The sequence below is a fragment of the Pseudophryne corroboree genome, chromosome 2 (genome assembly GCF_028390025.1).
Source record: "Pseudophryne corroboree isolate aPseCor3 chromosome 2, aPseCor3.hap2, whole genome shotgun sequence".
NCBI lineage: Eukaryota > Metazoa > Chordata > Amphibia > Anura > Myobatrachidae > Pseudophryne > Pseudophryne corroboree.
In genome coordinates this window covers 908,555,643-908,580,210 of record NC_086445.1, presented here as the reverse complement: position 1 = coordinate 908,580,210, position 24,568 = coordinate 908,555,643, and the positions used below count along the sequence as shown (strand labels likewise).

Sequence of the window (24,568 nt, the reverse complement as noted above, 5' to 3'; positions counted from 1 at the left end):
GATCGAAGAGTCAGGCTACACCGCAGATGGAATGCTGGTGCGGGTCTCTATAGCAGAAGTCTGGAGACAGGAGCTGGAACCTGGAAGACAACCACAGGAGAGAGACAAACTGGAACTAGGTTAGACAACCAAAGCACTGACGCCCTCCTTGCTCAGGCACAGCTTACTTATACCTGCAGCAAGGAAGGGGTTGGCTAGGCAATTATGCAAATCAACAATACAGACAGCAGATTGGTGGAAATGATCAGATGACAAAATCCAAGATGGCTGCGCCCATGCAGACACTGGGAGGGAAGTTTGGTTTGTAATCCATGTGAGAATTGAAACAGTAATGGCGACGCCGGCCACAGGAGACAGGAGACGCCAGACTGACAAGCGCACATTTAACCACGCGGGCACAGCGGAGGCCGCGGCTGATGAAATCACCACTCTGACATTCTGCATGTGAAAACTCAGGAACAGCGGGATCCGGTCCTGGAACGCTGAGCAAGCCTTAGGAGGCATCTGAAGGGTAAGTAATGGCGTCCAGATACCCGGATCGTGACAGCACCCCCCCCTTTAGGAGTGGCCCCAGGACACTTCTTAGGCTTTAAAGGAAACTTTGCGTGGAAATTTCGGACCAAGGCAGGAGCATGGACGTCTGAGGCATTGGTCCAAGAGCGTTCTTCAGGACCATAGCCCTTCCAGTCAATGAGGTATTGTAACTGACCGTAACGGAAACGTGAGTCCAAAATCTTGGCCACCTCGTACTCGACTCCCCGTTGAGTCTGAACTTTGGGAGCTGGAGGAAGTGCGGAATGAAACCGATTCAGGATCAGCGGTTTCAACAAAGAAACATGAAATGTCCTGGGTATTTTCAAGAAGGATGGTAACTGTAACCTGTAGGCAACAGGATTGATGACTTGTTCAATCTTGAAGGGTCCGATGTAGCGAGGTGCAAATTTCATGCTGGGAACTCTCAACCTCAAATTCTTCGTGGACAGCCACACACGATCACCCACCTTGAGAGCAGGAACCGCTCTACGCTTCCTATCGGCAAACTTCTTATACCTGAATGAGGCTTTAAGCAGGGCTGCGCGGACGTTCCTCCAGTTATTTGAAAACTGACGCAAGGTGACATCCACTGCTGGAACAGAAGTTGCGGGAAGCGGTTGGAATTCTGGGACTTTAGGGTGGAATCCATAATTAATGAAGAATGGTGTAGAAGAAGATGAGGAATGGTATTGATTGTTGTGGCTGAACTCGGCCCAAGGAAGAAGTTGAACCCAGTCATCTTGAGAGGAAGACACATATATACGGAGGAAGGCCTCCAAGTCCTGATTCACCCTCTCGGTTTGACCATTGGTCTGAGGATGGTAAGCCGTGGAAAACTTTAACTTGACTTGGAGGGCTTGACACAAACTTCGCCAAAATTTGGCTACAAATTGTACTCCACGATCCGAGATGATCTCTTCAGGAAGACCGTGAAGTCGGAAGATCTCTTGTATAAACACTTGAGCCAACTTGGAAGCTGACGGAAGACCGGTGAGAGGGATGAAATGTGCCATCTTGGTGAACCGGTCAACTACCACCCAGATGGTATTAAACTTGTTGCAGATAGGTAGATCGGAAACAAAGTCCATCGACAAATGGGTCCAAGGTCGACGGGGAACAGATAATGGAACCAGTTGCCCCGCAGGCGACTGGCGGGAGACTTTGTGTTGGGCACACTTTGGGCAGGAGGCAATAAATTCCATAACGTCCTTCTTCAGAGTTGGCCACCAGTAGGACCTAGAAATAAATTCAAGGGTTTTCTGAATGCCTGTATGTCCAGCAAAACGGGAAGCATGGGCCCAATGCATGAGCTTCTTCCTTAGAACTGGCTTAACAAAACTTTTCCCTGGTGGAGGCGTAGAGTCCATCCCTACCGTGGAGAATGCCAACGGATTAATAATAGGATGCTTGTCTGCAGACTCGGACTCATTTTCTTGCTCCCATGAGCGGGAAAGGGCATCGGCCTTACGATTCTGAGAACCCGAACAGAACTGGAGTTTAAAGTCAAACCTAGAGAAGAAAAGTGCCCATCTGGCCTGACGAGGATTCAGACATTGTGCGCCTTTGAGATATAAAAGATTTTTGTGGTCGGTAAGTATGGTGATTGAGTGGGAAGCTCCCTCCAACAGGTATCTCCACTCCTCCAGAGCGAGCTTGATGGCTAGCAACTCCTGATCGCCAATGGCATAGTTGCGCTCAGCTGGGGAGAACTTCCGGGAGAAGAAACTGCAAGGATGTAGATGTCCATCTTTGGCCCTCTGGGATAACACTGCTCCTACTCCAACGGAGGAGGCATCTACCTCTAAGATAAAAGGAGAGTCGGTGTCGGGCTGTTTCAGAACTGGTGCAGAGATGAACCGTTGCTTCAGAAGGTGAAAGGCTTGTGTAGCTTCCTCGGACCACTTGGACGGATTAGCACCTTTCTTGGTTAATGCAGTGATAGGCGCCACAATGGTGGAAAAGTCTCGTATAAATTTTCTATAATAATTGGCGAACCCTAAGAACCTCTGGACCCCTTTGAGGCTTAAGGGTATAGGCCAATTCTGGATTGCTTTCTCAGGATCCATCTCTAGTCCGGAACCGGACACAATGTAACCTAGAAACGGAATGGTTTTAACTTCAAACACACACTTCTCCAATTTACAATAGAGGTGATTGACACGGAGACGGGAAAGAACCTCTTTTACCCAGAAACGATGATCTTCGAGATTATTAGCAAAGATGAGGATGTCGTCTAGATAAACCACGACATGGCGGTACAAGATGTCCCTGAAAATCTCATTCACGAAGTGCTGGAAGACTGCTGGAGCGTTGCTCAATCCGAAGGGCATGACGAGGTACTCATAATGTCCGTCACGGGTGTTAAAGGCGGTCTTCCACTCGTCACCCTCACGGATTCGGATGAGATTGTAGGCACCCCTCAAGTCCAGCTTTGTGAAAATAGTTGCACCACTAACTCTATCAAAGAGCTCGGTAATCAGGGGTAAAGGGTATCGGTTCTTGACGGTAATGTCGTTCAGACCTCTGTAGTCGATGCACGGACGCAGACCACCGTCTTTCTTCTTAACGAAGAAGAAGCCTGCGCCGGCTGGAGAAGAAGATGGTCGGATGAAACCCTTCGCCAGGTTCTCTTTGATGTACTCTTCCATGGAGTGTGTCTCAGGCAGAGACAACGGATAAGTTCGGCCTCGCGGTGGAACCTTCCCTGGAATGAGGTCGACTGGGCAGTCCCATTCTCTATGAGGAGGAAGGATATCAGCAGAGGCTTTACTGAACACGTCCGTGAAGTCTTGATATGGAGGAGGCGGAACATCAGATGACCTGGGGAAGGAAGAACAAACAGGAAGAACTTTGGCTAAACAAGTCTCAGCACAGGAGGGACCCCATGCCAGTATTTGCGTAGTCGTCCAGTCAATTGATGGGTTGTGGAGACGGAGCCATGGAAGGCCTAAAACCACTGGATGTGTGGATCTTGGAATCACTAAAAAAGAAATATACTCAGAATGAAGAACTCCCACTCTCAGACGAACTGGAAGAGTCCTTAAGGAAATGACTGCGTCAAAAATCTTGCTGCCATCCACGGCAGTCAAAGAGATGGACGAGGACAGTCTCTCGGTGGGTAGGGACCACCGTTTAACATAAGCTTCGGTTATGAAATTCCCAGCTGCTCCGGAATCAAGGAGGGCAATGACGTTCCTGTAACGTTGAGCAATTTGGAGCGACACTGGGAGGTTACAGTCATGAGGAGATGGAGAGGAGATCATTACTCCTAGCCGGCCCTCTCCTTGGCGAGCTAGGATCTGGAGTTTCCCGGACGTTTGGGACAGGCATTGATAGTGTGCGACGGAGCTGCACAGTAGAGACAGAGAGACTCAGAGAGACGTCTTCGGCGCTCAGCGGGAGATAGACGGGAACGACTAATTTGCATAGGCTCATCCTTGGATGGAGATGGTTGACGAGGAGGAGGAGCAGAAGATTTAGGAGTAGATGATCTTCCTCGCTCAGTTGCTCTCTCTCTGAAACGTAGATCAACCTTCGTGCAAAGAGAAATTAGCTCATCCAACTTAGAGGGCAAGTCTCTGGTAGCTAACTCATCCTTGATGCGTTCTGATAAGCCATGCCAGAATGCAGCATACAGGGCCTCGTCGTTCCATGCCAGTTCGGATGCCAGGATTTTAAACTGTATAAGATACTGTCCCACAGTACGTGTTCCCTGGCGTAAACGGAGAATCTCAGATGAAGCAGATGTTATCCGGCCTGGCTCGTCGAAGATGCGCCTGAATGTAGCTACAAAGTCAGTATAGGAGGATAGCAGGGGATCAGACTTCTCTGGGTAAGGAGGGTGGGGTTACAGCTGGTGTCACTGTAGTGGACGCACCGGACGTGCCAGGTCCACGGAGGGTCGTTTGAATCCCATCCAGCCGTGTAGAGAGATCCTGGAGACAGCGGATGATGTGGCCCTGTGCAGCCTCCTGATGTTCAAGTCGGGCTGCCAGTTCTTGCATTGGCCTGGCCGCTTGATCCTGGTCTCCGGCTGGATTCATTAGGTCAGTGCTTACTGTCACAACTGAGGGCCTGAGCTGACGGGAGGCAGCCTCAGTTGTAGGGGCTGAGATGTAACGGAACCTGGGAGGTTGTATCAGACCCCTCGACATGTAAGTAACATGTAGAATAACTGCCCGAAGGCGTGACCACGACAACCAGGATAAAAGTCAATGATGTTTATTATGACAAACTCCGTAACACAGCAGCAGTAAAAGGAAACATAAAAGTCAACAGAGGATAAATACAATTCCTGGGTACTACAGGGTGGCAAGGGCCACAGGCACTGGTAGTGTGAGACAGTTCTTATAATCTTCTAGTTGGAAAGTCCTTACCAGGCCTGACTGTAGCAATGGAGAGAACCCAGGATCGTACCAGCTGATGTTCCAAGAAAGGCTGGGCTGCTGAAGGTAAAACGGCTGCTGTGGATACTGGCTGGAACCAGACTGTTGTTGGTACGGAGTGGATACTGGCTGGAACCAGTTAAATAATAAACGAACTTGAGAGCGATGAAATAATAATGAAGTTTGGAGTTTGAGAGCGGTGAAATAATAATACCGGTGGAGAGTGGTAAACTGCAGAAAAGGACACCGGCCCTTTAAGAGAAGCTATACACTGCTGGAAGCTGGGCTGGAAGCAGGTGATTGTTTGAGAGCGGTGAAATAATAATACCGGTGGAGAGTGGTAAACTGCAGAAAGGACACCGGCCCTTTAAGAGAAGCTGTACACTGCTGGAAGCTGGGCTGGAAGCAGGTGATTGTTGTAGCTGGAAACAGGTGAGTCCAGAATGGATCGGAGAGTCAGGCTACACCGCAGATGGAATGCTGGTGCGGGTCTCTATAGCAGAAGTCTGGAGACAGGAGCTGGAACCTGGAAGACAACCACAGGAGAGAGACAAACTGGAACTAGGTTAGACAACCAAAGCACTGACGCCCTCCTTGCTCAGGCACAGCTTACTTATACCTGCAGCAAGGAAGGGGTTGGCTAGGCAATTATGCAAATCAACAATACAGACAGCAGATTGGTGGAAATGATCAGATGACAAAATCCAAGATGGCTGCGCCCATGCAGACACTTGGAGGGAAGTTTGGTTTGTAATCCATGTGAGAATTGAAACAGTAATGGCGACGCCGGCCACAGGAGACAGGAGACGCCAGACTGACAAGCGCACATTTAACCACGCGGGCACAGCGGAGGCCGCGGCTGATGAAATCACCACTCTGACATTCTGCATGTGGAAACTCAGGAACAGCGGGATCCGGTCCTGGAACGCTGAGCCAGCCTTAGGAGGCATCTGAAGGGTAAGTAATGGCGTCCAGATACCCGGATCGTGACACTTCTTGGCCAATCCGGAACGATGAGTATAGTTCTTACTCCTCTCTTTCTTATTATCCTCAGCACCTTTGGTATGAGAGGAAGAGGAGGGAACACATAAACCGACTGACACCCACGGTGTCACTAGAGCGTCCACAGCTATTGCCTGAGGGTCCCTTGACCTGGCGCAATATCTTTTTAGCTTTTTGTTTAGGCGGGACACCATCATGTCCACCTGTGGCCTTTCCCAACGGTTTACAATCAGTTGGAAGACTTCTGGATGAAGTCCCCACTCTCCCGGGTGGAGGTCGTGCCTGCTGAGGAAGTCTGCTTCCCAGTTGTCCACTCCCGGAATGAACACTGCTGACAGTGCTATCACGTGATTTTCCACCCATCGGAGAATCCTTGTGGCTTCTGCCATCGCCATCCTGCTTCTTGTGCCGCCCTGTCGGTTTACATGGGCGACCGCCGTGATGTTGTCTGACTGGATCAGCACCGGCTGGTTTTGAAGCAGGGGTCTTGCCTGACTTAGGGCATTGTAAATGGCCCTTAGTTCCAGAATATTTATGTGTAGGGAAGCCTCCTGACTCGACCATTGTCCTTGGAAGTTTCTTCCCTGAGTGACTGCCCCCCAACCTCGGAGGCTTGCATCCGTGGTCACCAAGACCCAGTCCTGTATGCCGAATCTGCGGCCCTCTAGAAGATGAGCACTCTGCAGCCACCACAGCAGAGACACCCTGGCCCTCGGGGACAGGGTGATCAGCCGATGCATCTGAAGATGCGATCTGGACCACTTGTCTAACAGATCCCACTGAAAGATTCTTGCATGGAACCTGCCGAATGGAATTGCCTCGTAAGAAGCTACCATCTTTCCCAGGACTCGTGTGCAGTGATGCACCGACACCTGTTTTGGTTTCAGGAGGTCTCTGACCAGAGATGACAACTCCTTGGCCTTCTCCTCCGGGAGATACACCTTCTTCTGTTCTGTGTCCAGAATCATACCCAGGAACAGCAGACGCGTCGTAGGAACCAGCTGCGACTTTGGAATATTCAGAATCCAGCCGTGCTGTTGTAGCACTTCCTGAGATAGTGCTACTCCGACCAACAACTGCTCCCTGGACCTCGCCTTTATAAGGAGATCGTCCAAGTATGGGATAATTATAACTCCCTTCTTTCGAAGGAGTATCATCATTTCGGCCATTACCTTGGTAAATACCCTCGGTGCCGTGGACAGACCAAACGGCAACGTCTGGAATTGGTAATGGCAGTCTTGTACCACAAAACGGAGGTACACCTGGTGAGGTGGGTAAATGGGGACATGCAGGTAAGCATCCTTGATGTCCAGTGATACCATGTAATCCCCTTCTTCCAGGCTTGCAATAACCGCCCTGAGCGATTCCATTTTGAACTTGAACCTCCTTATATAAGTGTTCAAGGATTTCAAATTTAGAATGGGTCTCACCGAACCGTCTGGTTTCGGTACCACAAACATTGTGGAATACTAACCCCGTCCCTGTTGAAGGAGGGGAACTTTTATTATCACCTGCTGGAGGTACAGCTTGTGAATTGCCGCCAGCACTACCTCCCTGTCCGGGGGAGTAGCTGGCAAGGCTGATTTGAGGTAACGGCGAGGGGGAGACGTCTCGAATTCCAGCTTGTATCCCTGAGATACCACTTGTAGAACCCAGGGATCCACCTGTGAACGAACCCACCGGTCGCTGAAGTTCCGGAGACGGGCCCCCACCGCACCTGGCTCCACCAGTGGAGCCCCAGCATCATGCGGTGGATTTAGTGGAAGCAGGGGAGGATTTTTGTTCTTGGGAACTGGCTGTATGGTGCAGCTTTTTCCCTCTACCCCTGCCTCTGGGCAGAAAGGACGGGCCTTTAACCCGCTTGCCTTTCTGGGGCCGAAAGGACTGTACCTGATAGTACGGTGCTTTCTTAGGCTGTGAGGGAACCTGAGGTAAAAATGTCGACTTCCCAGCTGTCGCTGTGGAAACGAGGTCCGAGAGACCATCCCCAAACAATTCCTCACCCTTGTAAGTCAAAACCTCCATGTGCCTTTTAGAATCCGCATCACCTGTCCACTGCCGAGTCCATAATACTCTCCTGGCAGAAATGGACATTGCATTTATTCTAGATGCCAGCCGGCAAATATCCCTCTGTGCATCTCTCATATATAAGACTAAGTCTTTAATATGCTCTATGGTTAGCAATATAGGGGTCATTCCGAGTTGTTCGCTCGCAAGCTGCTTTTAGCAGCTTTGCACACGCTAAGCCGCCGCCTACTGGGAGTGAATCTTAGCTTCTTAAAATTGCGAACGAAAGATTCGCAATATTGCGAAAAGACATCTCTGTGCAGTTTCTGAGTAACTCGAGACTTACTCGGCATCTGCGATCAGTTCAGTGCTTGTCGTTCCTGGTTTGACGTCACAAACACACCCAGCGTTCGCCCAGACACTCCTCCGTTTCTCCAGCCACTCCCGCGTTTTTCCCAGAAACTGTAGCGTTTTTTCACACACACACCCATAAAACGGCCAGTTTCCGCCCAGAAACACCCACTTCCTGTCAATCACATTACGAACACCAGAACGAAGAAAAAACCGTGAGTAAAATTCCTAACTGCATAGCAAATTTACTTGGCGCAGTCGCAGTGCGGACTTTGCGCATGCGCACTAAGTGGAAAATCGCTGCGATGCGAAGAAATTTACCGAGCGAACAACTCGGAAAATGACCCCCACAGTGTCCCTGTCAAGGGAATCAATGTTATCAGACAGGGAATCAGACCACGCTGCTGCAGCACTGCACATCCATGCTGAAGCAATAGCAGGTCTCAGTATAGTACCTGAGTGTGTATATACAGACTTCAGGATAGCCTCCTGCTTTCTATCTGCAGGCTCCTTTAAGGCAGCCGTATCCTGAGACGGTAGTGCCACCTTTTTTGACAAGCGTGTGAGCGCTTTATCCACCCTCGGGGATGTCTCCCAACGTACCCTGTCCTCTGGCGGGAAAGGGTACGCCATTAGTAACTTTTTAGAAATCACTAGTTTTTTATCAGGGGAAGCCCACGCTTCTTCACATACTTCATTTAACTCATCTGATGGGGGAAAAAACACTGGTTGCTTTTTCTCCCCAAACATAATACCCTTTTTAGTGGTACCTGGGTGAATGTCAGAAATGTGCAACACATTTTTCATTGCCGTAATCATGCAACGGATGGCCCTAGTGGAATGTACATTAGTCTCGTCGTCGTCGACACTGGAGTCAGACTCCGTGTCGACATCTGTGTCTGCCATCTGAGGTAGCGGGCGTTTTTGAGCCCCTGATGGCCTTTGAGACGCCTGGGCAGGCACTGGCTGAGAAGCCGGCTGTCCCACAGCTGTTATGTCATCGAACCTTTTATGTAAGGAGTTGACACTGTCGGTTAATACCTTCCACATATCCATCCACTCTGGTGTCGACCCCGCAGGGGGTGACATCACATTTCTCGGCACCTGCTCCGCCTCCACATAAGCCTCCTCATCAAACATGTCGACACAGCCGTACCGACACACCGCGCACACACAGGGAATGCTCTGACTGAGGACAGGACCCCACAAAGTCCTTTGGGGAGACAGAGAGAGAGTATGCCAGCACACACCACAGCGCTATATAAACAGGGATTTACACTACACAAGGTGATTTTCCCTATAGCAGCTATACAATACAGTTTTGCGCCTAAATTTAGTGCCCCCCCCCTCTCTTTTTTACCCTTTGAGCCTGGAAACTGCAGGGGAGAGCCTGGGGAGCTGTCTTCCAGCGGAGCTGTGAAGAGGAAATGGCGCCAGTGTGCTGAGGGAGATAGCCCCGCCCCTTTTTCGGCTGGCTTCTCCCGCTCTTTTATTAATATTATGGCAGGGGATTTTTACACATATATAGTTTATTAGACTATATTATGTGTTGTTTTGCCAATTTAAGGTACTCTAATTGCAGCCCAGGGCGCCCCCCCCCAGCGCCCTGCACCCATCAGTGACCGGAGTATGTGGTGTGCATAGGGAGCAATGGCGCACAGCTGCAGTGCTGTGCGCTACCTTAATGCAGACCGGAGTCTTCAGCCGCCGATTTCCAGGACGTTCTTCTTGCTTCTGGCTCTGCAAGGGGGGCGGCGGCGCGGCTCCGGGACCGGACGACCGAGGCTGGGCCTGTGTTCGATCCCTCTGGAGCTAATGGTGTCCAGTAGCCTAGAAGCCCAAGCTAGCTGCAAGCAGGTAGGTTCGCTTCTCTCCCCTAAGTCCCTCGTAGCAGTGAGTCTGTTGCCAGCAGATCTCACTGAAAATATAAAAACTAATAAATACTTTCTTTACTAGAAGCTCAGGAGAGCCCCTAGTGTGCAACCAGCTCGAGCCGGGCACAGATTCTAACTGAGGTCTGGAGGAGGGGCATAGAGGGAGGAGCCAGTGCACACCAGTAGTCCTAATTCTTTCTTAGAGTGCCCAGTCTCCTGCGGAGCCCGTCTATTCCCCATGGTCCTTACGGAGTTCCCAGCATCCACTAGGACGTCAGAGAAAACTGGGGTGTAAGGTAGTATTTTCAGACGAGACCACGCCCATTTTAATGAGGCCATGCCCCCTCTTTGTCAATCACCTTGCGTTTGGCTGTGCAAATGGAATCTTCGCTAAATCCATCGCCCAGCACTGATCCTCTTTGTACCCGTCTGACGCGCTTGCGCATTGCGGTGCATACGCATGCGCAGTTTTGCCGTTTTTTAACCTGATCGCTACGCTGCGAAAAATCGGCAGCGAGCAATCAACTCGGAATGACCCCCTTTATCACTGTGCTAGTTATCACTCTCCTATGCTTGATATTTCTATGGTAACATACAGCAGTAATCATTGCATAACCCGCAATGCTACCGTCCCAGAGCTGTATGTACCAAAAGAACCCATGTCTACTCTACACTACAGATACAGTTTAGCATGCTCGCGGCGTTGGCGCAAAACAGCGTCAGTGGGCGGGGCAATATAACTGGGTCAGTCAGTGGGACAGGCAATATAATTAGACCAAACAGTGGGCGGGACAATATGCTTGGATCTGACAGTGGGCGTTCCCCAGCTATTATGGGCGGCGTTCCTGTGTGTCCCTTACACCAGGCTCGCTCACGTGACTGACAGCGGTGACCGCAGCAGCAATAGTATCACAACATCGGGCGCTGCATAAGAGTGACAGCAGCCGCAGGGTGATGGAGGAGCAGCAGGAGATGGTGTGGCTGCGGGCCCCGGCCTCCCTATCCCTGGACGATGTGTACAGCATGGCGAAGAGCCTGGGCTCCGAGCTGCAGGACCTGACAGAGCAGTACGGCCCGGAGTCGGTGTCAGGAGTGGTCCCGCAAGTGGTGCGAGTTCTGGAGCTGTTGGAGAGCTTCGCAGCAGCGGGCGGTAGGGAGCGGGGCTGCCCGGAGCAGGAGCTCCTGATCAGGACGATGCAGAGGATGCATATGGCCCGGGAGGAGCGCTCTACATCGGTCAGTCTCACCCCTTGGTGCCGGTGCCTGGCAAACGGCGTGGAACTGCAAGTCCCAGCATGCTGACACTTGTAGTCTCACAGGCAGCAACCGCCCGGTGCCTGCAGATGTGTGCTGTGCTATACTGTCTGGTGTTACATGTGCAGGATGTGTGTGGCTGTCTATAGAAGCAGATATTACACACATTATTGATGCATTGTGTTGTCAGGGTTATGGACAAGTTATAGCATAATAACAGTGGTCTTGTATTCCTTTTGCCATTATTATTATTATTATTATTATTATCTGCCTCCTCAAAGTTGGGCAATACAGAATAAATACAAGACGGCAGCAGTCTCAGGCCATAGGTATTCAGGTGCATCAGAGTGTAGGCATTTATTGTATGCTGTATTTATCAATGCTAGGATGCAATGCTTGGTTACTGCCTTGTGAATAGATTTGGATACACTCTAGTACCATACAATACATGTTACAGTAACAAGCATCACTGGTAAGGGGGGATCATTTCTGGTAGCAGGATGGGTGTCCAAATGGGTGTAGTATGGCTCCCGACCGCCGGTCGCATGAATACCACCCGTCCAAATACCTGGCTCATTATTGGGGAAGTTAGATTGTGAATGTACAGTAGTATGTGTAAGGGTGCGCTGCTTTTATAGGCATTAGTCAAGTCCCAATGAAAAGATTATATCTGTGGTTTATGGCTGCTATACATGTGTGTTAATGCTATCCTGAGTATTGTCAGAGCAGGCTAGGTGCAATATGCTGTCCCTCTGTTATGCAAGAAGTTGTATCAGATTAACTTTTACTGTGACTTGTCACTGCAGTGAGGAGGTTAAGGGTAAAAATAGACTGTATGTGACTGCAGTATGGACTTGACCCTGCAGTCATGTACTCTGTTTTCCCATGAGCCCATTGCTAGAAGTGAACACTTAAGGCCCGATTCCGAATTGCACATAAAGCAGTTGCAATCCCGGCCACTTCCATGTGAACATCCGCCTGTGTTCTGCGTCAGCCGTATCTATTTGACCGCACTATCACCCACCCCCGGCCATCTGGATTTGCGGCAGGCCTATCTTGGTGCAGGAGATCAGACTGATCTCTGCAAATGTTCACCCCTGCATAGCCGTCACCTGTTGTCTACATGCCCGTGGGATGCTTATCCTAGGAGCAAAAGCTCAGTTGGCATCCAGTAAATCCCATTTAGCCGTAAGTGACGTGACTGAGATGCATATTGTTCTAAATCACTGGTAATGGCGCTAGGTTGCATATGCAGGGCGCGATGCATATGCGTTTTGTTGATGAAAAATCCTCATATCCTTCCACATTTAAATGTGTGTTTATCTCTGCATCAGGCCTTAGATGTAGTGACTGTACATGGAATGTTAATGGTATAAGTGTTTTATTTGTGTTTATTTTACGCTCTTTCCATGTCTGTAACTAACCTTTTTAGGGGTCTATTTATGAAGCAGTGAAAACTGTGGAGAAGTGAGCCACTGGAGAAGCATTGAAGTAACATTTATAATTTGCATACTATAAAATGATACAGAGCAGCTGATTGGTTGCCATGGGCAACTCTTCCACTGGCTCACTTCTCCACTCTTTTCACTGCTTCATGAATAGACCCCTTAATCATTTATTGGATGAGTCTTGTAATGCTGCCAATGCTTGCTATTAAATGCTAGAGGCAACTGCGTTCTAAGGTTTAGCCTACAATAATGTACTGTACAGAGAAGGACTTGATGTGACACGCAGATCATTCTGCATCAATAACGTCAGCAGGTGGGATAAGGCCGGTCTGACTACAGCTTCATTATTTCACTGCTGAAATGGCGTCTGCTTAAGTTGATATTGAAATGGGGAAATCCCTTGATAAAGTGTATTATTCCCCTAATGCCATAAAGCATTTAGACCCAGTTTTACTATTCAAGAATTATTCATATAGGTTTTATATTTCTGTATTCAGTACGTGAAAAAATGGGTATGTACAGTAAATCTCCTATGGTCACACAAACTACTGTATGTGTCCGTCTCTTTCTTACAAATGCTTTGCCTGTATGCATCTGAATAGCTGGACAGAGTGCGTGTTTGTATGCCGGCGGCTGAGTTCCCGACGGTCAGCATACTAGAATCTGGGATCTCGGCCGCTACAATGCCGGTAGGGGGTCGAGGGCAATGAAGCCCCTTGCGGTGTTGGTGGCTCGCTGGGCTCGCCACAGGTTCTATTCCCGCTGTATGGGTGTCGCGGACATCCATGAGTGGGGATAGCCCATGTTAGCCGGGATTCCGGCTAACATGGCGGCATTGTCAGCGGTCAGGATTGCGGCGTCGGTATCCTGACTGCTGGTATCTCGACTGCCGGCAGTGTAACTACATCCCGCTGGACCACCCTATCCCCATGCTTGGTCTCATAGCTGTCACCATCATCAGTGGACACTTTACCAGCCCTAACCTTGGCGTAAATCGTATGTTTGAAATTATGCGTACAGCATTCTATAGACATGCTCTCTCTGAGCTTCCCCTATGTGCGATCTCCCTGATATACCACCTAGTTACGCCCCTTTAGCTGCATGAGGAGGTGCGCAGTTCTCTGCCCATAGTAGCGTATGCTCTGCTGTGGAGTGTGCACAGTGAGAGAACACGCAAAGGTAGCTCAGCAGAGCCGACATACAACACCTAGGAGCCGGTGCAGAGTTGGAGAACTGATGCTAGAACCTACTGATTTTTCTTTTTGGAATATTATCACAATCTGCCACTTTCTCTCCAGAGCTACAGATGTAATCCGCTCATTCTCACCCACATCGACAACCTCCTATTTAATTGCCTGAACCTGCTTCTGATTGTCTCCATGTGCAGTCCAACCTGAATTCTGTTGCTAAGATGATCTCACCCTTCCCAGAACCCTTAAATAAATAAGTAAATAAATTAATAAAAATAAAATATATACCTATATTTCTACAGTTAAGCATTTGAGATTCATTAAAAAAGAAAAAAATCTTTTTGAGGTCACTTTCACTTGCCTTGAATTTTGGAAAAACAAACAATTGCATCCCATGATAGTCATTTGAAGTTAATTAAGCAGAGACATTGCTCGATCAAAGGGGACTGTTGTAGTTAACTGTGATAAAAAAACAATTGCCTGTATGTAAGGAATTGACATCATCGTCTGTAGATGCCTAAAATGTGGCCTCTGAACTTACCCCTTACCCTGACTGACACTGCGGGGACAGCTGATCTGGCAGACAATACAGTAGCACGTTATCTTGCATGCTGCATTTCTGCTGTGGAAAGCTAGAGTTGATGGAGCTACAGGGTCAGTAAGAAGACACAGAACTGGAGTTAATATAACAACACGCGGCTGGAGACTATCCCTTTAGACTACAGGACAAGATAACCATTCTGGAAGGAGGCATACAGGCAGGGGTGGGACAGTGCATTGCCAGGCCCCACAGCAAAACACAGGCACCCAGCTAAGCTGCTGTAGCCTCTCTAACTCGCTGCACTGCTCAAAAAAGACCAGAGGATGGGCTAAGCCTGTGCATCCAGCTGTTATTTGTAATAATCTGACCCCTCAGTCACTGCAAGACTGTGTTTACAAACTGGGGACACTGTAAGCTTGTAAAGCCCTTTCCCTTGAGATAAGCGTTGATATAACTGAACAGTATGTCAGTGTGTATATGTGTTTTCAGGAAGTCTTTAACAATTATTTTCCATGACTGACATCATGCTTCATTCTCCATTCCACTGTTCAGATCTTGTCTCTTGTGTAGACTATTCTATTTTCTTTAAGCCACTTTCTTTCCACTCCATTCCTGCCGCTCACAAATCACACCAAACTGATTTCTCCTAACCACCTCCTTTCTGTAAGCCAGCATTCCAAATGGGGTATCACTATGAAGGAGGTGCTGAAGTGACAGTGCTGCGCTTCTCTGAATCTATTGTAATGAGTGGAGCAGAACTCTCATTCCAGCACCTGGCCAGCTCCTCACTGCCCTAGGAGAGTGGCATAGAGGGGATCTGGGACAAAGTACAATACCTCCCTGGTAACCGACTGCGTTGTAGCATTTGGACCAGGATGGAGCAAGAAATATTTCCTTTGGCAAAATGTCTCAACTCAAATACAGTTGCAAGAAAAAGTATGTGAACCCTTTGTAATTTCCTGGTTTTGTGCATAAATTAGTCATAAAATGTATTCTGATCTTCATCTAAGTCACAACAATAGACAAACACAGTCTGCTGAAACTAATACCACACAAACAATTATATGTTCTCATGTTTTTTATTGAACACACCATGTAAACATTCACAGTGCAGGGTGGATGAAGTATGTGAACCCCTAGTCTAATTACTTCTCCAAGAGCTAATTTGAGTCAGGAGTCGGCCAACCTGGAGTCTAAGCAATGAGACTAGATTGGAGGTGTTGGTTAAAGCTGCCCTGCCCTATAAAAAACACCAGTTTTGAGTTTGCAATTCTCAAGAAGCATTGCCTGATGTGAACCATGCCTCACAGAAAAGAGCTCTCAGAAGACCTACGATTAAGAATTGTTGACTTGCATAAAGCTGGAAAGGGTTACAAAAGTATCTCTTAAAGCCTTGATGTTCATCGGTCCATGGTAAGATACATTGTCTATAAATGGAGAAAGTTCAGCACTGTTGCTACTCTCCCTAGGAGTGGGCATCCTGTAAAGATGACTGCAAGAGCACAGCGCAGAATGCTCAATGAGGTGAAGAAGAATCCTAGAGTGTCGGCGAAGACTTACAGAAATCTCTGGCACATGCTAACATCTCTGTTGACTAATCTACTATACGTAAAACACTGAACAAGAATGGAGTTCATGGGAGGATACCACGGAAGCCACTGCTGTCCAAAAAAACATTGCTGCACGTTTGAAGTTTGCAAAAGAGCACCTTAACGTTCCACAGCACTACTGGCAAAATATTCTGTGGACAGATGAAACCAAAGTTGAGTTGTTTGAAAGGAACACACAGCACTATGTGTGGAGAAAAAAGGCACAGCACACCAACATCAAAACCTCATCCCAACTGTGAAGTATGGTGGAGGGGGCATCATGATTTGGGGCTACTTTGCTGCTCAGGGCCAGGACAGATTGCTGTCATCGACGGAAAAATTAATTCCCAAGTTTATCAAGACATTTTGCAGGAGAACTTAAGGCCATCTGTCCACCTATTGAAGCTCAACAGAAGATGGGTGATGCAACAGGACAACAACCCAAAGCACAGAAGTAGATCAACAACTGAATGGCTTCAACAGAAGAAAATACGCCTTCTGGAGTGGCCCAGAGTCCTGACCTCAAGCCGATTGAGATGCTGTGGCATGACCTCGAGAGCGATTCACACCAGACAACCCAAGAATATTACTGAACTGAAACCGTTTTGTAAAGAGGAATGGTCCAAAATTCCCCCTTACCTTTGTGCAGGTCTGATATGCAACTATAGGAAACGTTTGGTTGAGGTTATTGCTGCCAAAGGAGGGTCCACCAGTTATTAAATCCAAGGGTTCACATACTTTGTCCACCCTGCACTGTGAATGTTTACATGGTGTGTTCAATAAAAACATGAGAACATATAATTGTTTGTGTGGTATTAGTTTCAGCAGACTGTGTTTGTCTATTGGTGTGACTTAGATGAAGATCAGAACACATTTTATGACCAATTTATGCACCAATCCAGGAAATTCCAAAGGGTTCACATAATTTTTCTTGCAATTGTACATCAGAACGGTTGCCTCCCATGGGGTGCACATGGCCTGCCAAAGCTTTTTCTGTTGCCCTCCTATTGCCTTGAAAACATACTTTGTTCTCAGAATAATGTTTGGAAAAATGTTTGCAGGGACCACCATTGTATATAACCACCATGGTATATAAGTGACCACTTTCTCATGGATACTTGGACATCTCTACAAATAGTCCCCCTATGCCTTGTGGCACATTTACTTTAATATAAATATACTTGCCTGTATTCATCACTCCTTTTCTTGCTTGCTTCTAGTGCGACTGATAGTTAAATAACTACACATTGGAAAATGTTTGGATTATGCTATTATACCAGAGTATAAACAGACAGGACAGCGCTGTATGGCACAAAGACAGATTCTAAAGCCGTATTCACCCTAGTGATTAAGGTTGGTGAATGCAAAGGTAAAAAGAACAATTTGTGGTGACCAGCATGCACTGACTAGAGATTTGGGGTACTGTGCAAACTATATTATACAACCAAAATGACCTGCCTAGTGTATCCAGCTACTTAGTGTCCAGCGTTAGGCCAGCCGATGCCCCTGCAATATACCAACGCCAGTGCACCTTGTTTCTGCAACTCCAGATATAAGTCCATTAAGTGTTTCCAGAGTTAGTGTCCCAACATACCTGCCAATAACATCCACAAGCAGCTTACTAGTTACATTACTGTCATGCAGTCCTTATTTATCTAACCATTATTTCTATAGCGTACACATATTCAGCAATGCTTTAAAGAGAATATTTGGCTATACACAATCTATATTCCCTACCAAATGTGCACACACAAATATATATGTACTCTAGGGTTAATCCTTATTAGAACCAATTAACCTATTAGTATGTTTTTGGATAGTGGTTGTGCTAACCATTACCGCAACTGTGTTGCCCAGTGGGGGCTGAGGTGATTAGGCATCACATTATAGGTGGAACTCTTCTGGAGGTAACCCGCATGGCGCAGAACTGTATAACAAGTGATTTCTAGTCCATTGTACACAAATGTTACCTATGTATTATACATCACAAAGACAAGAATGTTATAGCCAGCAGTATCCAGTAAACAAATGTGTATGAACCACACACTATATATACCTACAATTCTTAGATATATACTGTATACCTATCGTCATATATTAAATAGTTAAATCACACATTAAACATACCTGGTAATGGCCAAAACATTACTATATACCAATTTGTAACCATAATATTGGCTGTTCAGCACATGTTATAGCCAGCAAACATCGTATACACAGCGAGTTCCCTGATATTACCCTGTTGGGAACCAACACATGATTATACACAGCAGTACTAGTTCAATAAACACATACATCACACACCTAGCAGTGTACCCACATATATACTCCTATATATGTCACAGATATATTAAGTTTGGGAATGAATTCATATGAGGACAGAAGAAAGCTCTGAGGATGGTATGGCAATGTTGTTAATGATAAACGGGGTCACAGGGAAGTTGTGGCTCTTATGGCAGAGGAGAAACCATGTATATAAAATCTTCTATACCTGTATGGCATTTACACATTGTGGTAGAAGCAGCATCACTGTAGCTTATGGGGGAACATTACTCTTAATTCTGGACATTTGTGTGAGGTTCCACTCCTGGCATCAGCTATCCATGGTTGCCGGTTACATCACTGCGTGTCGGGCACCTGCTACGGCTGCTTTCTGTAAATGCCATGAGATTGGAGCTGCTGATATCTGTCCAGTGCTCTCATTATTAATCTATACTGTAGGTTATATGCTCCTATAGCAGTTTTTGCTTTCTTTGGGAGTATGAGGTGGATTGTGTAGACTGGGAATACTTCAGGTCACATGAGTGCCCGAGTTCACAATGCAGAATGAATAATTGTAATGTAAGTGTGGTGTACTGACACTTTTGCTATGGGAGTTGATTGGACAGATTGCAAGTTGCTGCCTCCAACAAGATCACTGTATTCCTCTCCTGACGTGATTGGCTACAGGCTGTTGTATAAGAATGGGGATGTCCAACTTGAGCAGAAGATAAGGACAATACACAGACCATACTGCAATAACCATTAAATGTCTTTAAGGCTGTGACAGCAAGTTTCAGATTTATCAGAAAACTTGACCCCATTTTATTTGCTTCCATTTAATAATGTATCTGTTGTATAAGCCAGTTTATGGTGTCCTTGTCTTTTGTATTATTGTGTAGGATCTAGAACAGAAGCTCGTTGAAGCTCAAAGAAAGGAGCATGACCTTCAAAACCAGCTGTCACAGCTCACGGAGGAGAACCAGAAGCTGCTAGTACGTTTGGCTGAGACAAAGTCCCAGGGAGGTAGGAGCATTTCTTAAGTTTATATTGGAAAATAATAAAACAACTTGTAAACTGTAGTAGATATAATTACTTCCCTTTTTCGTGTGGGAAGTAAAGCATCACATTTACTTTATTAGAAATGTAGTTTTAATAGCAGCCTTAATCCCCGTTGCTCCTTTTCCTAAGCTGGTTGGATTTTGACTGTGACCAGGCTTGATTTGGCATGTCAGAAAATCTGGCCAATAGGTGACCCATTTCTGTAAGCTTTCTATTAATATTTGTTTTATCTAGTTAATGGCATATATCCCATTAGAACAATATCTTGCTTTATCCATAAACACTGTTGGAGTATCCTATTTACTTGCCTTTGTAGATCTGCCTTTTTTTTTTCCTTTATAAAGAAAAGTGCCTAGTGTAACATGAGAGATGGCATTCAGTTTATTCCCCTGTCTTGCTGATCTTGTGTAGTATGTTTGGAAGTATAGTTTTTCTCCTGAAATGATTAGAGATGGCTTCAGTTAGCAAATATCCATTTACAGCACTCTGACCTTTGTTGAAGACTTGTTAGACTTTTGAGGGTGGTAAACTAATACTTTGTGTTGTTGAAGAATGTGCCGCAAGAGAAGAGCGGGACCTGATGTTAAAGCTGAAAGTGGTGGTGGACAGACAGAGGGACGAAATCCGATCACTGACGCATGAGATCCAGCAGAAGAACAGGGATACAGAAGCGGTAAGTTTGGACAGATAAAGGTTCTTCTCTTCACTAGGTTAATATGTCTCCCTTCTCTTCCTAGTCATTTTGTGTGACTGGTCATTTATTACAGAGTCAGCCCAGTGGCTAATAGTATTACATCAACAAACCGACTTTATAGCAACAAACCGTGCAGTGAATCAGTGCAGTAAAATCCATTGTGGAGGTGTCCGTAAACTACTAATACAGCCACAATAATTGGAGAGCAAGTCTTGTAAACACAAGATATATACATAGGATACACAATATAAAATAATTGTTAGTGTATGTTTAAAGCTGTCAAGTTGATCTGACAAATCAAGGAATTCCAAACTTGATGAAAAGTGCAAAGAGTTGTGTTCTTATAGAACATGGCATTTCAATAACCTGAAGAAAAATGAATTCATTTATTTTTTTCTCTTTTTTTTTTTTTTATACCTAAATCATTCTGCCAGGCTATACGAAGAATCTTGGCAATTACAATTTGTCCTTGTTTTGTTTCTTCAGGCTACTATTATACATGCAAGCATTTCACATGGCACATGAGTCATTGAGCAGAGAGGCTTTGAGCACCCCTCTGAGCTCTGTCTGCTGTATCACTCTGCACATGTTATATCTGCCCCCCTGCAGTGTACATGGTTTTGCCCAACTGCTAACAAAGTTGCTGCTACGATCAGGTCTGAATTACCCACCAAGATAGAACTTTCTGGACTGAACTCCAAGCACACCACACAAAACATACCATTCCTGCCTTGAAGCATGTTGGTGGCAACATTATGCTGTGGGGTGTTTTTCTTCAGCAGTGACTGGGCAACTGGACTGAAAGGAAGCTGGATTCTGCCAAGTACACCTAAATTATTGAGCACGTGGGCAAGTGGGTCACTTTTGAGCACGACGATGACCCTAAATGTACTGCTAAGAAAACAATGCGGTGGCTTAAGGATAGGACGGTGAATGTTCTTGAGTGGCCAAGTCAGAGCCCTGACCTAAATCTGATAGAAAATTAAACAGAACTTGAACAACTCTGCTGGGAAGATTGGGTTAATATTCCCCAATCTAGGTGCTCAAAGCTGGTAGAAACAAAAAAGTTTTTCTTCCATTTATTTTCCTGGGTATAATGTGACAAGTTATGGAATCTGACAGGGTATTATGATTTCTATAGGCACTGTATGTGCTGCACATATTATCCGAGAGAACTCTGCGCTTCTATACATTTAGCAGGCAGGTGCCGGAACATCAGTGCTCATGTAAGATTATCTCTGTGCTTACGCTGCCTGTTGCATGAAAACATCCTTTTATTATATAAGATAACACTGCTCCTCACCTGTGTGGGGGGAATTCAAGTGTTATGCGTGCCGGCAGGCACTAGAGGGCATCCGACGAAGCAAGACAATTGTTGGTCAGTTGCCGGTGCTGTCATTACTGTTATGATGTTCTGTCATTTTGACGGCTGTATGTAGTAACATGATCTTTTTTTGGTTTCTGTTGTGTAAGTAGGGGGTGATTAATGGAGAAGAGAGGAGTGTACTCGAGAAAGTCCATAAGTTATCACCATTGGACATTCCAATGTCCTATAATATCGCATGTGACTTGCTGACACGTCTCAAAATCTTTCACTTGCCAGAACAGTAGGAATAATCTCCAAACGCCAGTTTCCTTCCTCCTAGATTCTTGAGGATACAAAGTGATTGTCTTCACTCCTTTCCTACTGTTGATTATCCCATGACTGCTCTGTGTACATTTCCCCTTTTCTCATGTTTGAAGTCAATTTATTGAAACCTATATGTCCATATCGGCGCTGCTGTCTAAAAGATAGCGGGCTGATAAGCGCGGGCAATGTATGAACGGTCCACATCGCTGACCGCTCCGACAACTGCAGCTGTCGGTTTCAACTGCTGCAGGTGGCAATGCCCATTCACTACAGCAGGGACAGAGCTCTTTTCGGCTCCAGACTGCGCTGGGGATCTTGTGAGAGTAGCGAGAGCCCGCACATGCACAGAAGAGCCGGCGGGGAAAGAGACATAGCGCATCAGCACTGAGTTAATGCGCTGTGAGCTCAGGGGGACATCGCCGGAGGGGGGAGCGAAAGGCAGACAAGATGTTACTACATCTTGTTGATGTCCCTTCCTGCTTTGCCTCGATGCGTACTGCTATAATACATTTACCTAACTATCTCATATATAATAGCCCAGATCTGTGACTGTGTGCATAACGCTGGGTGTGGCTTGGAGCTGTCATTGGGTTAGCGGCAGGTCTATCACACCCAGTCCACAGCTGATTGGGCGAGAAAAGCCCTCCCACACAGGTTACATCCAGTGGGAGCCTCTGCCCTTTGGCTGGTGTGTGTTCCCAGAGCAGGAATAACAATGGGGCTGAGGGAGCTGCAGCTCCAGGCCCACACCCCAAAATAGGCCCACTGCATCTGCAGCAACATGCCCTCCAACAATTTACAAATAAAAATCTGCACAAATTCAAAAAGGGGCGTGGCCACATATAAAGGGGGCGTGGCCACACCACTTTTCCTATACTTTCAATGGAAGTTTGGAGAGCCGAAAATCAGTACAGACCATAAAAAAAAAAAAAGGTACAGTATGAAGCAAGTCTCTGCGCTGTAGATAGGAGGAAAAAAAAAACCTTTTACTGCAGCGTCCTACATCCAGTCCGCCTGCCCCCTCCGGCATCAACAATCCCCACTCCCTAGCCGCGGCGCAGATGGAACAAAAGCTGCTATGGCCACCGGCATACATATGTATGATAGCGGCGCAGCGGAAGGCTTTCATAGCCCTCCCTGCGCCGTATACTCTCTGAGCCCCAGAGCCGCCTCTGCGCGTGATGTCACAGAAGTGCCTCCCCACCACAGCCGCGCCCAGATCCCCAGGGGCCCTGACTCCGCAACACAGCACCTGAGCTGCCGGCCTGGAAGCCCCGAGATGGCTAATGTAACGGATAGAGTGGGTGATATCGCGGAGGGTAATGTCTGGATGCTGAACCAATGCAAAAAGTGACAGTGCTGTGTAGTGCAGTGGGTGTGCATTGTCACTCACCTTTTACAATGACTAAATAAACTACAGCTCCCAGTAGCGCTCCGGCACTAAGGGCTGCTGGGAGCTGTAGTTTATTGGGTGCATCTTCTTCCCTGTAATGCGGCGCGTTGGGACACCGGCGCTAACAATAGTGATTGGCTGCTGTGTGAGTCTCCGGGAGAGCCACTGCCAAAGGGAGGACAGCAGCCTACCTGCTTCCAGGAGGAGAAGCAGGTGAAGCAGCACCCGCCCCTCCCCCACTCGCGGCACCTGTCCCTTCCCCACCCCCGGACCCCCTCCCCCATTCGCGTCTCCCCCGCATTCGCCATTCCCCCAACCACAGCACCTACTATGTGATTCATCGGGCCCTGCATGCGCTGTTCATGCCGTTGCAAGGGGCTACGGCCCTTAACCATTGCACGCCCTTTGTTCGTGCAATCTTTAACCACTCACAAAATTATGATTGGAGGTAATATTCCAAGGGCGTGCAAGGGTTAAGGATGCATAGCCCCTTACGACAGTGTGAAGGGCGCCTGTAGGGCGCGATGAATCACGTAGTTTATTATCAATGTAATGTAACAATTGTCAGACATCATTTTGATGGAGTAGTTAGGCAGCGTTGGCTACTTTGTTTAGTTATCAGCATTAATAATGACCACTTTTTTGTTTGACAATGGAAAGTTCTAAAACTTAGCATCAATTGTCTTAGTGTCAGCCAGGATGACAGCTGCAATATACCTCATATTCAGACCATCCGGTTATGTCTCATTCAGAGTGCTGTCTACTGGGCCTATATTTCTGGGCCCAATTAAGACCTGATCGCTAGGCTGTGTTTTCGTACAACCTGCGATTAGGTCTGAACTGCGCATGCACATGCACCGCAATGCGCAGGCGCATTGGTCTGCAGCGACGGATGGTGCGAGAATAGTGATCGCATGGTGACTGACAGGAAGAGGCCGTTTGTGGGTGACAACTGACCGTTTTTAAGGAGTGTCCAGAGAAACGCAGGAGGGACCAGGCGTTTTAAGGGAGGGTTTCTGACGTCCGCTCTGGCCCCGATCATCGCACTGGAAGAGTAAGTCCTGGGCTGTGCAGAGACTGCACAAACTACTGTTTGTGCAGCTCTCCTGCACATGCAATCACACCCCTGCGCAGGGATCCCCCCCCCTTCCCCCTTGTATGTGGCGACTACCTGATCGCAGGGGTGCAAAAAACGCACCCTAGCGATCAGGTCTGAATTAGGCCTCTGTTTGTGTCAGTTCTTGTAACACGACATAAGTCTACAAGGCTAAAGTGCTCTCTTTTATTTGTAAGCTGTATAGGCGGTGTTCTCAAGTCCCCTAGATAGATGGGTGTAGAAGTCGGTTGGTAAGGAG

At 47.2% G+C, this 24,568-nt stretch overlaps 1 protein-coding gene across 1 annotated transcript in view; it reads left to right on the top strand.

Moving 5' to 3' along the window:
• The first annotated feature begins 10,964 nt into the window (after positions 1 to 10,964).
• The window catches only part of RILP (Rab interacting lysosomal protein), a 103,227-nt gene continuing 89,623 nt past the window's right edge, over positions 10,965 to 24,568 (top strand). Inside the window, exons 1-3 of the mRNA XM_063956092.1 lie at positions 10,965 to 11,389; positions 19,337 to 19,460; positions 20,048 to 20,169. Coding sequence (XP_063812162.1) covers positions 11,108 to 11,389; positions 19,337 to 19,460; positions 20,048 to 20,169 — 528 coding nt within the window. The 5' untranslated portion in view covers positions 10,965 to 11,107. The remainder of the gene's footprint in view (positions 11,390 to 19,336; positions 19,461 to 20,047; positions 20,170 to 24,568) is intronic.